General features: G+C 38.2%; 1 protein-coding gene across 2 annotated transcripts; it reads right to left on the minus strand.

Moving 5' to 3' along the window:
* Window positions 1-3,633: 3,633 nt before the first annotated feature.
* LOC145482871 (uncharacterized) lies at window positions 3,634-6,215 on the minus strand. 2 transcript variants are annotated; one of them, XM_081461509.1, is made up of 2 exons: window positions 6,099-6,215; window positions 3,634-4,437 (listed from the first exon to the last, which is right to left on the minus strand). In XM_081461509.1, exons 1-2 carry the CDS (start codon window positions 6,178-6,180, stop codon window positions 3,890-3,892), a joined length of 630 nt encoding a protein of 209 aa, XP_081317635.1. In that variant the 5' UTR covers window positions 6,181-6,215; the 3' UTR covers window positions 3,634-3,889. The 2 variants fall into 2 exon arrangements, with proteins under 2 accessions (XP_081317635.1, XP_081317634.1); XM_081461508.1 differs by having other exon boundaries at window positions 6,096-6,215.
* Between the last annotated feature and the right edge of the window lie 7,148 nt (window positions 6,216-13,363).

Genomic DNA, 13,363 nt, shown 5'->3' on the forward strand with positions numbered 1-13,363 from the left:
GCCCAGTTGGAGTTGAGTCTGAAAGTTAAATCGTAAATGTCCCTTTTCTCGGAAAGACAAAACTATTTCAAGGAAAAAAAAAAAAAAACTACAGCCTGTTTGTACTCTTGCTAGGGGCTAGCTATATGCAAAAGACGAGCGAATTTGAGTATTCTAGGCTTGCCGAAGAAATTTGATTTTGTTTGATTTCTGTGGGCATTTACTCTTAAAAAAATTTACTAGTAGTAATTCTACATCAAAGAGTGCGTTAGAGTTTTGGCAGGCTTGGTATGTTAAAAAACAAAAGTTCTAGGGACCGCATTTTGTGCCTGAGCTGTTAGCTAGGCGTGGAATTGATCCCCTTTCAGCAGGGGCAGAAACAAATGAATTGATCGCAAAGCAGTATTGGTATGTTAAAAAAAAAAAAAAAAAAAAAAAAAAAATTCTCGGGAAAGCATTTTGTATCTGAGCTGTTAAGTAGGCGTGAAATTGGTCTCCCTTCAGCAGGGGCAGAAACAAATGAACTGATCGCAAAGCACGTGCATACGAGAGGGTTTGTTCTCGTTTATACATGTATTGTGTAATATTATACATAAATCTGTGTTTTATACCCAGTCCGTAGTCCGTAGTCTACAGTCCGCAGTCCGCAGTCAGTAGAATGCAGTCCGCAGTCCACAATGCATGTTTTATACTGACCGTGTAAATCGACACCAACCATGTTTGTTCCGTCGGTATGTTGGACGACGTGCTTTTAGTACCAAAACTAGGACAATTATTTTGTTTACGAACACGACTTTGAATCGCCTTGGCTTTGGGGTAATAGTTACAGGGGATTTTCACTTCCAAAACAATGAAACGGAGGACATATTCGTGTACCAAAGCAACCCTGTGGGAGTTGAACTCATTTCCTAAGTAAACACTTTCGTTGGGTTTACGTTACGTAGTTTGCGTACAGAATTCTAGGCAACGAAGTGAAACTCATTTCCTCCTTTGATCTATTCCGCAGAAAGCAGCATTGGTTTCGGTCGAAGAGAAGTGGGTGCACAACACGCAGCCAAACTACAACTTTCTGTTCGTACGAAAAGTCGTACACATTTCGTGAAGACATGTCTGCAAGGTTTTTAAATGCACTAACTCTGACTTCAAACTTTAAATAAATAACGTATCCGCTACAGTCTTCAATAATCTGCCTCAAAAAGTGGTACATATTTCGTGAAGACATGTCTACAAGGTTTTTAAATGCCATTAACACTGACTTCGAACTTTAAATAAACAATTTCGGTACCCGGTACAGTCCGCAATAAGCTTCCTCGACACTTGAAAGTCCGCAATATTGCGCAACTCTCGAAAGAAAGCACATTGACGAACACGGACATGACATCATTCGTCCCTGAATATTTTTTTTTTTGGGGGGGGGGGGGGGCGAATTGGTGTCCCCCGATAGATAGATAGATTCACAGATCTCGAATTATTATGCATCACGCGATTAGAACTGCGTTCTGTCGAACGCAACAAAAATTCCCCGTCTGAACTTTTATATTATTAATTTTTGTAATTTCTTGTTTTCGTTTACTTCATTTTAATAGACAGGCTTTTTTACCTCCGACGAGGCAGCCCACTAAAACCTCTGAATGCTTTTACTCCCAGGAAAACGTCGTTGCGTTTACTCGCGAACATATATAGCGACTAAATGTTGCAAACCAGAAAATAGTAGATATAAGTTAGTACTAACGTGGTACAAATGAGCTTATTATCAATATCAGTTGAGCGCCGTGAGCTTTTTGATGTGGAATCAGTCATTCTTAATGCGCTATGAATAAGATATATGTAGCTGAGCCAGTGCATTGCAGTCACGCTATTTCGTTTATATATAGAGGAAACTCAGAAAATTTGAAGAGGTAGCATTTAAATTTTGTGAGCTCAATTACAACCCGGCATCCACGGGTCATTTCGCTTTGTCATTGATTAATTTACTTTAATTTTAAGCTTGATCTACTTTTCGCCTGATAATGTAGATCTCTTGTTTAGGTTCGGTAGTTCAGAGGAGTAGCTTTGGTAATTGGTGGCTGCTAAGGACTATTCTCTGAATTTTCAAACTAAAGTTATGATTGCTGTTGTTGTTGTTGTTGTTGTTGTTGATAAGTAACCTCAAACAAACAAAGCACTAAATAGGTCATACCTGGAAGATAAGGGTCTTAGTTTTAATTAACAAAATATTGCTTATCGCTAACAGTTCTGTACTTTGTACCGGAAGCTTTTCAACTGCATCATTTTACTTGACTGTGCAACATACCGAAATAAACACTCGTGTACACTTACATCGTCATCTAGAGAGCAATAAGAATAATAAACTCATGTTTTTCATAAATTATTTTCACAAGATACTAGCTTTGCAGCATTTCATCTTCATTAGCATTATTTATACACCATTAACATGAATGCCATTTATTGGCGACCAATGAAAGTGGTATTGCATAAAAATGATATGATCATAGGGCAATATACTGAATGGCGATTCGATTTTCCAAATGGTTGAGTTCATTAAGGCTGGCTTGTGGTTTTAAACACAATCAAAAACGTTTTAAGGAGATGCAGAACCTTGAGGCAGTTGTCTTTCAACGTCAGCAAAAATATTTCTATTCCTATTTTGGTCTTTCCAATGACTTCGAAACTCAAAAGACGCGTACAGAACGTAAGCCTAGGGCGGTTTTTATACAGAAAAATCCATTAAAAAAATTGTTAGAGGACTATTCCACTTAACTATAATAATTTTTCAGCAGAAAAACAAAAAACAAAAGAACATAAACCAAATCAAAACAAAGAAATGATGTGAAGTGGCTGACCCCTTCGCTTAAATATAATATCTTTTGTTTCAGTAACAAAAGCATTATATTGATGTCAGTTTGAAACGTATTTTTAGAACACTTGAAATTTTTTGCACAACATTCTTTGCGATTTTCCCTTCCCAAAAAAAGCACACATGTTTGCTAATGATAAAGAGCTAAATTTTGAATAAAGCATTTTTTTTTTGTTTCAGGAATTTTTGAGGTAACATTGAGAGTCTGGACTAGGTGCAGGATTGTCAGTCATCAGCTGAATTTTGGGCGATTTTCTGCAGTCATTTATTGGAACTATCGATGAATTTTCAGAATTCAGATATCAGCAATCAGATAAATGATGCATTTTCTATCAGCTAATAATGAAATTCAGACCAATTCACAGTTATCGGTTAAACTCCACCCAGACCCTCTAAAACTTCGGACTGCAACCAGCCGGTCTGAGATATAGAATCGAGATGCCACCTACAATAAATTAAAAGTAGACCCCTCGGGATTTATGATCTAATAAGGATAAGAAGACTAAAAAAAAAGGTTCCAACATACTCCAATAGTACTTTTCAGGGGGATATGATTCCTTTTTTCCACCGAACCTTTCATAAGTCAGAATAAACAGAAACGATTTATGAGAGTAGAATTCTCAACCAGTTGCATGTAACACCAATCCGAACATTTCAGGAGAGCAGGAATTTGATGCTAAAACTCTATAGTAAGATGCGGTTGAAATTAGGGGTTTGTTCTCAGTTTCTTCTATGTATGAAGCGAAAAACATTAATTCATTCTAAAGGAAAACGTTACAACTCTCTGAATTGTTAGTTTTTAATTACTATATCTCTCTGAAAACATTTCATGGATATAATTCAATGCATGCAAATGATGTGAAGCAAAAACGATGTTTCTTTGTACGGTAGCTGAAAAATACACAACTTATTTATTATTGAACAGTGGTTAGTGTCCAACAATTAGATGTGTTAAATTGATTCTCATTACATTCAAAAGTTGGATCCTTTGATATTATGGTCGTCTGGTAGTGCGTGGTAGAGTTGTGGATGTTGGCGGTATATGGCTCAGGCTCATTTGTCATCATCATCGTCGTCATCGTCGTCATCGTCATCGTCATCATCATCGTCGTCATCGTCGTCATCGTCATCGTCATCGTCGTCGTCGTCATCGTCGTCATCGTCATCGTCATCGTCATCGTCATCGTCATCGTCATCGTCGTCGTCGTCGTCATCGTCGTCGTCATCGTCATCGTCATCGTCATCGTCATCGTCATCGTCATCGTCATCGTCATCGTCATCGTCATCGTCGTCATCGTCCTCGTCTTCTTCTTCTTCTTCTTCCTCCTCCTCCTCCATCTCTTCCTCCATCTCCTCTTCTTCTTCTTCCTCTTCTTCTTCTTCTTCTTCTTCCTCTTCTTCTTCTTCTTCTTCTTCCTCTTCTTCTTCTTCTTCTTCCTCTTCCTCTTCTCCACTTTCTTCTTCTCCACTTTCTTCTTCTCCACTTTCCTCTTCCCCACTTTCCTCTTCTCCGCTTTCCTCTTCGCCACTCTCCTCTTCGCCACTATCTTCTCCTCCCTCCTCTTCGCCACTATCTTCTTCTCCATTATCTTCGGCTTCGTCTGTAACATAAAGAATATCATCGAATCTTTTTACACTGAGCACTAGAACTATGATCAATTTCCTTGATATTATCTTAATGATTGCATTAAACGTGCGGTGCTTTCATTGCTTCTGGTGGTAAAGGGAAGTCATTACTTTTCAAAATGTACACCTGAGTGTGGCACAGTGCCTTAACAACAACAACATCAACAAACAAAGTTATGGTTTGAACCCAGGAGTATTATTAGTTCGTGTATGGCGTGATTGTCTGGGTGAGGGCAGTTCTGAAAAGAATTGTTGTTGGTGACTAACTGAAAGAAAAATTCTTAAAATCAAGAACTGCAGAGGCTCTCGTGGTCATAATGGTTAACATTATGCTCATATGGGAAAGCACTGACTTCATTATTCATTCGTCTAACCACCTTATTCTATGTCAATGTCTTTGATGACACTTTTCAATAGGGCGCTTATTAGAAAAGAAACACTAAGTGGCGAGTTGTCGAGGATTAGCAAACCGCGTGCATTTTTGTTCTTACACAATATCTGTTTATAACAAAAGCCAGAAACTACACTTTTATGCTTCATAGCAGGGACAAATGGTAAAGATTGTGGTCAAAATGTTCATGAAGTGAAGCAAGCTTCCTAGAGTATAGTAATGATCATATGAAATGAAAGTACGTCAACAAAGGGATAACACCTCGTCCTTGCGCGTTTTTCTTGCAGTTACCTGAAGACGACGACCGTATTGGTTTATTGTATTACTGCTGTTGGCTTATTATTTTTACTCTTATACAGATAACATAACACGTTCACTGGTGATAAAGAAATTGTATACTAATTGGCTTCCAACGTTCTTGAATTAGACGATATAATTTTTGGACCTATTCAAAGGCAAGTAATTTATTAAAATTTTCATCTCTTTCTCTCTCTTTGATCACAATAATTCATGTAATACCTCAAATGCTGTATTTTAAAAGGAGCCTAAACATGAAAGGTCTTTTTATTGGTTAAGCCAGAAATGTCTGTAGCGGGACAAAGTTCCGCCGGCCTTAATCCTCTTTTGCTTCATAACAGCGTAAAAACCGAGGGCAAATAATTTGGCTGATTAGTTCGGCCATGTGTCCATTCGAGTGAAGCAATGTCTGAATTCCTCTTTTTCATTTCGAAACTTGCTTTTCTCCCGTTGTTTTGCTAAATAAGTTAATCTTGAGATCGATTTGGTATTACAGGAAGGTGGGTGGATCTGATCGGTGTAAAGCAATGCTGCGCAAAATTAACGCTCTGCAATATAGATAATTTTTGCTTTGAAGTAAAGTCTGTTGAAACAGGAAGTTTCACAAAAAAGGATGCTATTTTTGTCTTAAAATACAATTTTTACACAAAACAGTGACGTGAGTAGTTTAACCTATGGCAGCATTTTACGGTTCTGATGATGAAACAACAGTGAAAACTTCAGTGAGATTAACTCATGTTAAGAAATTTCAACGTTCTATCTAATGAAGCAAAATCCAGGGGGAGACGTTCTTGTTCTTCCATTATTTCTTACCATGTTCTTAAAGAACTTGTGCCATTAACTGATCACAAGGGCGATATTTCTAAAAGGTTTGTTTTGTTCATTCATCTTTTGATTAGAAATGTAAACGAAAGTAAAGATGTGTACAGTTAAATATAATCTTACCACCTTCCATAGGCAAAGGAGCAGCTGAAAGATGTCCAAATAAAGCGACAAGGCAAAGAAAGATTTTCACAGTTTTCGAATTCATCTTGGCGAGCTAGCTCTCTCCTTCGTGACGATATTCCGGGCACTATAATACCATGCACCCCAGCACGGAGCAATTTATAACCCGCCGATATCGGAATTATGCAATATGATATTGTTTGCGGGTTCAGATATCGGTTGCTAAGAAGATAGAATTCATAACAGTATATAAACATCCGTCATATCAGCGTGCGAGCTTAGCAAGAATTGCTTCGTCACTACCTCGTATGAGTAGCTCAGGAAGCAGGCCTCTTGGTTAAAAAAACCGCAAGCAAAAGAGCATACACGAACGCCGGTCTTCTACAAAAAATGACGATGTAATTAGACTGCTTTCGACATTAAGGAATTCAGCTGGGAAAACAACTAAATAGCAGTTAATAAAGATGTTGTATTAGTTAAGTCTTGTCCTCAACCCGAGGAGGAACTTCAACAGCAAACAAACATACCCACTTGAAACGAAAATTTGTAACTAGCATATTTTAGGAGGAATTAATGAATATAATGTGATATTGTTACGTTAGCAATTGAATGACAGTTATTAACATCTGCTCTTTAACGGCAAGAGCGGAACTTAACCTATTGGAAGTGAATACCTAAGTTTCAACTTTGAGCCGGCTCATCGTCCATTTTCATATAACGAAATGCATTTCATATAACGAAATGCATTTCATATAACGAAATGTATAACGAAACTAGAAGATAAACGGGAGTATTCTTAAAGTGCTCCTAACCATCCGATTAACTTAATCAATCTAGAAACATCTTAATTTCAAACAACCAAGAGGTGATTACATAAGACTTGTCAAATTGAATAATGGCGTAAGCTTTTGTTTCTGCTGAAGGGCAGAGTGAATCAAAACTGTTCATTCCGCTGCCTGTTCCTGTTGTTATTGTCGGCGGTTCGCCGCAACGCTCCGGGGGTCGCAAGGAACTTTCGTGTAGCTGAATATTCCATAAAATGTGGGGCGATTGTAAAAAAAAAAAAAAAATTCGACGAAGCGATCAGTATTATACATGATTATGTATACATGCTAATAAGAATCGAATGGTGCAAATATTGTTAGAAACAACAACTACTGCATTGGAACAGAGTAACATAACACCTGTGAAATAAATTTTATCTAAAACAAACATCAGCTACTTGTAGCACAAAGTGATGAATAGAGACTCAGTCTGTTTAAAAAAGTCAAGTTATATTAGAGGCCACATCTTTTGGTATTTTTGATAACAACAGTGAACAAGTATAGTCCTTACTATATAGTTGGGACCGTCACGTGTAATGCCAATGTTATGTAATTTATCCACTCGGTACTACGGGATATACTTGACCAGTGCAATCAAGGATGAAATGGAACTTACAAACACTTTTGTTGAGAAAATAATAAAAAAGAACCATTACTAGTATTTCTAGCGAGTTATCAGGAGAAAGAGGATGCTAATGGGGTTAACTGTCGCCAGTAAAACGACCTTAAATTAACGATCAACCATCTAGTCAACGGTTAAGAGAAACAAATTTACCGCCAGCCGTAAAATAATCCAAAATGTGACCGCCGACCGTCGAAGGGACCCTCTAGAAGCACGTGCGTAAGTTTTCAAGTTACAGAAATGCTGTGGGAACACGAGCCTCTCCTGAGTCTTTCCACAGCTTTCACGAGTGGTTCTATTTAAGGACGTTCGCGCGGAAATTTTCCAGTCGATACATTTTTTAAAGATAATGTTGTCAGGTAATGTTGTGAGTAAGATAATGGTTGCTTGTATTAGGAATGCAAAAAAAAAAAAAAAAAAAAAAAAAAATGGAGCTCGCTGACTTCGTTTGAGAGATAAAGCGTGTGGAAAACTACCCTGATTTTGAAAAATTGGCGCACGTAATTCAGCATGGTCCTGACAGAAGTTTATCAGTTTAAAACATCGAAGGTGAGTCAACAGAGGCAAACGATCTTAGTCATATTTTGGAGAGGTGGGTCTGTTGCGTAAATAAATCCAAATGTTGACAACGTTGCCAAACTCAACCCTTCAAGAGGCATTTGAAACCGCCACACAGATAAACGAAGAGCCAAAAAGAACGGAATTCGATGGTGCATTTTTCCTAATCTATAGATTTTCTTCATTTTTTCGCATAACGTATAAAATCGGCAGAGAAAATGATCCATCAAAAGAGAAACAGAGGTCACTGAACAGCCAAGATCGTTAAATTCAGGCAAAGGTATAGCAATGGCCATCTGCCCTATTATTATTCATTTTATTACTTAGCCGCGCTCGATGCATGACGTGGCGTGTGAGTTTGTGTGCGCAGTAAGGATGCGCAGAAACAATTAGCACGAACGTCCTCAAGGAGGTTGGTAACAATTTCCAGAGCTTTTCTAACAGCTACACTTTGAAAGATGAATACTACCACTGTTTAACAAGTGATGCTACAATAATAGGTTAAGTCTGCATACGAGCCAAGCGGCTCAGGCCTGAGCTTTTCCCGGTTTCAGTAGCATGAAGCGACTAGGAGTATTTCGACTCCCCCCTTGATGGGATGCTAGTCCATCGCAGGGTTACCCCCAGCATTAAATTCGCCGGCACTCATTTATACACCTGGGTGGAGAATGGTACCGTGAGAGTAAAGTGTCTTGCCCAAGAACACAACACGATGCCCCGGCCAGGGCTTGAACCCAGACCTCGCTCCGGAGTAGGGTGCACTAACCATGAGGCTACCACGCCTTCCAAGCTACAATAATGGTAATCTAAAAAACATGCAATAAATGCCCAGTAATTGGTAAACAAGTTTCGGTTATTCTTTTTATATAACAGGTTACCATAGCAACAACATGACTTGCTAATAACACCCTTGCTTTTAGCTTTAAGCTCTTTAAGCTCGAACTGGGTGACTCCATTTTTTATTATCGAATTGTGATAAGTATGATATGACGCAGCTTTTCGCAAAAAAAAATGTGGAGTGGGTTCAATGCTACCTTAAAGTTTCGAAAGTTAAGGTGGCTCTAAACAAACTCCACAGAATTTTTTCAAACTTTGCAAAAATTTGCCTTCTTTCATGCTTATGACAATTCGATAATAACAATTGGGGCTAAACTCGCACGTTTTTAGTAATAAAAGCTTAAACCTTAAGCTAAGGGTGTTTTTAGCAGGTCATATTATTGCTATGGTAGCCTACTGTGCCACAAAATTGACAACAACATGCTAAGCAAGATTGGGCAGTTTTTTTGATACCATGAGTTTCGCATCAACCGATATAGAGTGGTTATAATGACCCATCAAAATCTACGTTTGGAAAGTGCTAGAAATTGCTTCGAAGGCCACCTCAAGAACGAGATTTCATGTTGCCGTGCGTTTCTTCAGAAATATATTACAGATGACGTCAAATAGTGTAAGAACAAAAGCGCGGCACACGAGCCGTTAGGGAGTGTGTCACTGACGTCCTTACCACGTTTTGACGTCTTCTGTGATCTATTATTAAACAGACACACGACAAAATGAATCTACTTATTTTATATAATAGAGATTCAAACAAACAAACAAACAAAAAAACGTTAATAAGGTCGTCTTTGAGTCTGATCATAAGTAACAGCCGATCAAAATGCGGGAATATATTAATAATTCGAAATATTATACAATACCCGATTGAAACACGGAGAAAAATGTTCTCCATTTCTTCTACTAAACACTTCAAGAAAAAGAAATGAAATTCACCATATTTCGATTTTCAAAAATTCAATTATCTTTAATTACTCTTGCCATCGTTATGTCAACAGGACGTGCTAAACTATGTGCTTCTCTCGAGCAACGGATATCTGGGTTTTTTTTTAGCTCGCGTTGTTTTACAGGTTGTTTTCTGATATTGACTATCGGTTTGACAATGCATGGGTGGTATAATTATATTGGCTTGATGTTGAAGCTTCGCAATTAGAATTGTTGATGACGCGGATCATAAACGCCTTGATTATTTTCAACCACAACAAGTCATTTGTGACGGAGTTATTTGTCAACCTTCCCTGATGCATGTCGGCATGGTAAAGGCCGAGATATGACAACAACTAGGGCTACTTATAAATTGATAGAAATAGCAAACAAATTTATCTTTTTAAGCCAGTCAGCACAGATGCTTGAGCTTAAAAGGAATGTTGCTCTCCCTCATTAAAATGATTAAATATCGATGCCGATAAAATATTTTCGCCGTTATATTAAGAGTCAGATACATCTTTCACAACTGATATATACTTAGAGCTTCAGGAAAATCAGAGCACAGAATTAGAGAGAAAAATATAAGCAACCTACAGCACGGTTCAAAAACTCCATGGTTATTATGGTTAGTCTTCTCTTGAACGTAATTGATCACAGATTTTTCACGCATTATCGTTTCGGGTTTTCGTGTCCACAGATCGACTACTGTCTCTGCGCTGACCCCAGTAAATGAACCTTTTTCTAGTGGAAAACTGGCCGGAATGTTTATTTCAAATATTTTCTCTAACTAAATAGTGGGTCCCAGGGGTCCGTGTGGACTCCTATTCTTGGAGTCCTGTTCGTGGATTCCCACACCGGCATATATTCAGTGCTTATGGATACTACCTTTTCAAAGCCACCATTTCGCATGTTCCTCACTAATTAGGAAACTGAAACTGGAATAGAATACACCGTAACCCGCATTTAACGCATTTAGTGTTTTGTTACAAAAAAACCCTCCAATGAAGGAAGCGTGCCCCACTTTGGTGCGACGCTGGAAAATATTTTGACACGTGTCAAACCGGCAGATCGAATGTCTTATTTAGCGGTGTTTCGAATACCTGTATTCCTTAAAAGACTGAAACACAAAGAAGAAAACGGAGCAGAGGGATTTGAGTAAATTCGATAAAAATAACCAAAAGTAAAAATTTTAGCTGCAACTTTCTGTAAGTTTTTCAACAGCTCGAGGAATGTTTGCTCATTACCATACTTACGAGCTTAATTTAGCAAACCACGAGGGCAACGGCAATGAGAAGGTCAACATTCAAAAGGTTCATTGAGCAGAACAGTAGATGTGCACGTGCGTATCAGTCTTTGCGCATTTCGTAGCCAACCTCTGGAAAACAACGCCTTGAAGTAACCACGTTATGCGCTTTTGCAGAACTCGAGCCATGACGGCTAATTTTTTAATCTTCTTTTGAAATTTATTTAATTTGAGCAAGATTTAGGCCGATAAGCCTAACGATCAGGTCTAATGAATTGCCAAAATGAGACTAAAATATGCGTTATTTTTTGATACGCATTGTCAATGGCGTCGCCGCCATCATTGTTCCCAAATGTTTCGTCGTGGATTGTTTCACCTTATTATTAACTAGATAGGAGTAAGCCTTACACGTTCGAGATAACTTGAAACCTAAGTAAGTAAATATTAGCAGGATAGACTGGTGAATAACTGGTTTCTTAGGAAAGTGGGATACGCAATTTGCTTTGAAGACTACTAGCCGTCGACTTCAGTATTTAAAGTAGCTTAGCAGCGTGAAATTACAACAGCAAAGCAAAAGCTTTTAAAATGTTGGACTAAATATGACTTATTTACATTGCAAAATTTGTATTCACTGTATCTGCATCAGAAAAAAGTGCATGACGAAATTTTTAGTTTTCTGGATGCGGTGGAGAGCTTAACAGGACGCTTCTTTTTGAACAAGTGTGTGGTACTGATTTTTTTCGGGGTCTAATTTTTTGCGGTTTTTTTCCACGATCCGCAGAAAATAAAAAAAAATCCCGCAAATATTTTTTTTTTTCCGTAAAAATTTACTCCTCTGGTGATGTTATGCATACAAACATCACAAGTAGAATCTTGTTGCTGCCATTTATTTGAAACGTCCATTTCGTTCAGAAGAAAGAAAAAACACCGGTGACATGAGAGACAAAACGTTCCGAAATAAAAAAAAAAGGTTCACAGGAAAGGATCGTTGGAAGGTACTCCACTGAGAAGAGCATTCTACAATTCCGCACAAGGGCGGGATGTAATCGTGATAGAGTGACACTGGTTTCTGGGTTACTGTGTTTTACATCTCTGCGCGTTTATTCACTTGTCAATTGTATGCAGTTTAATTAAAAATGCGAAAATGCTCTAATTTCAATTAAACTCTCTTGGCTCCGGTCTCTTTCTTTAAAAACCAAATATCCCCATTTGGAACCCTTTAAAGTGGGACAGAGGGTACTGCTCGGAACACACGTGGTTCCCATATTGTCGAAACTCTCCCCATTAGATTGGTGGGAGTGGATGATCCTTGGTTAAGACAAAAACTGGAAATTTCAGTTCTAATTAAGACAGGATCAGCGACAAAACTGTTGTCATGGCAACAGTACAACAGGTGTCATTTTGCTTCTTTCGTGATATACATTTCTTGTGCCAGGTTTGAAGAATACCGCCCAATATTTCCAGAGATATTTCTGATTCAGTTTTTTACCGTTTTAGTTCGCAAAACCTTGTGAATTCATCACTTTCCTAATTTGCATAATATAAAACGTCAATATCTTCAAAATGGAAAAAGATATTCCAAAAAAGAAAACACCATTCTTCTGTATTTTAAAAAGCCTTTCAAATAAGCAGCAACTGGCACTTTAAACGCGACTTCCCGGCAATAGTACAAATTAGTACCTAGCAAGAAAACCGCCCTTTACAACCGCAAAATTTAGTTCCCGTAGAATACAGCAAACTGCCGATTCGCCAAAATAAAGTCCCGCAAAAATTTAGTGCCCCTCTGTAGGACGTCTTCTTTGCATGTTCATTGCAGCCAAAAAATCAGCTGACATTATTTTTTCATTCATTTTTGAAGCAGCCTCCTGAATGCTTTCTAGACACCTAAGTAGCTAGTATCTGACGTCATTACTGACTGATTGCTATCTAAGTACGTTACAAAGAAAAATGCGTCTGTAATATATGATGCCGTCGCGAAAAGCGAGTCGAGTTGTGGCGTAGGTATGTGGACGACTCCAACTTTGGTTGAAGAGAACAAACGAAGAACTTTTCTACCAGCATCGGAACTCTTTTGACAATCATGGGACATCCCAAAGTATATCCAAAGTATTTCCTCTTGGATTCGCGAATAACCATATTGAGCGATGATACCTTAGAGATTGATATTCACAGAAAAGCAACTCACACAACCCAAAGTGTCTTGATTGTGCGTCTCACAATCCAGTACAATAGAAGGAAGCTGCGCTGTGGTGAAAACCCC

This window comes from Orbicella franksi, chromosome 3 (assembly GCF_964199315.1).
Source record: "Orbicella franksi chromosome 3, jaOrbFran1.1, whole genome shotgun sequence".
NCBI lineage: Eukaryota > Metazoa > Cnidaria > Anthozoa > Scleractinia > Merulinidae > Orbicella > Orbicella franksi.

Coding starts and splice junctions, on each gene's coding strand:
- LOC145482871 (XM_081461508.1), bottom strand. CDS start 6,180: ATGAATTCGAAAACTGTGAAAATCTTTCTTTGCCTTGTCGCTTTATTT. Junction 4,438..6,095: donor TCCTTTGCCTATGGAAGGTG/GTAAGATTATAT, acceptor TTTATGTTACAG/ACGAAGCCGAAGATAATGGA.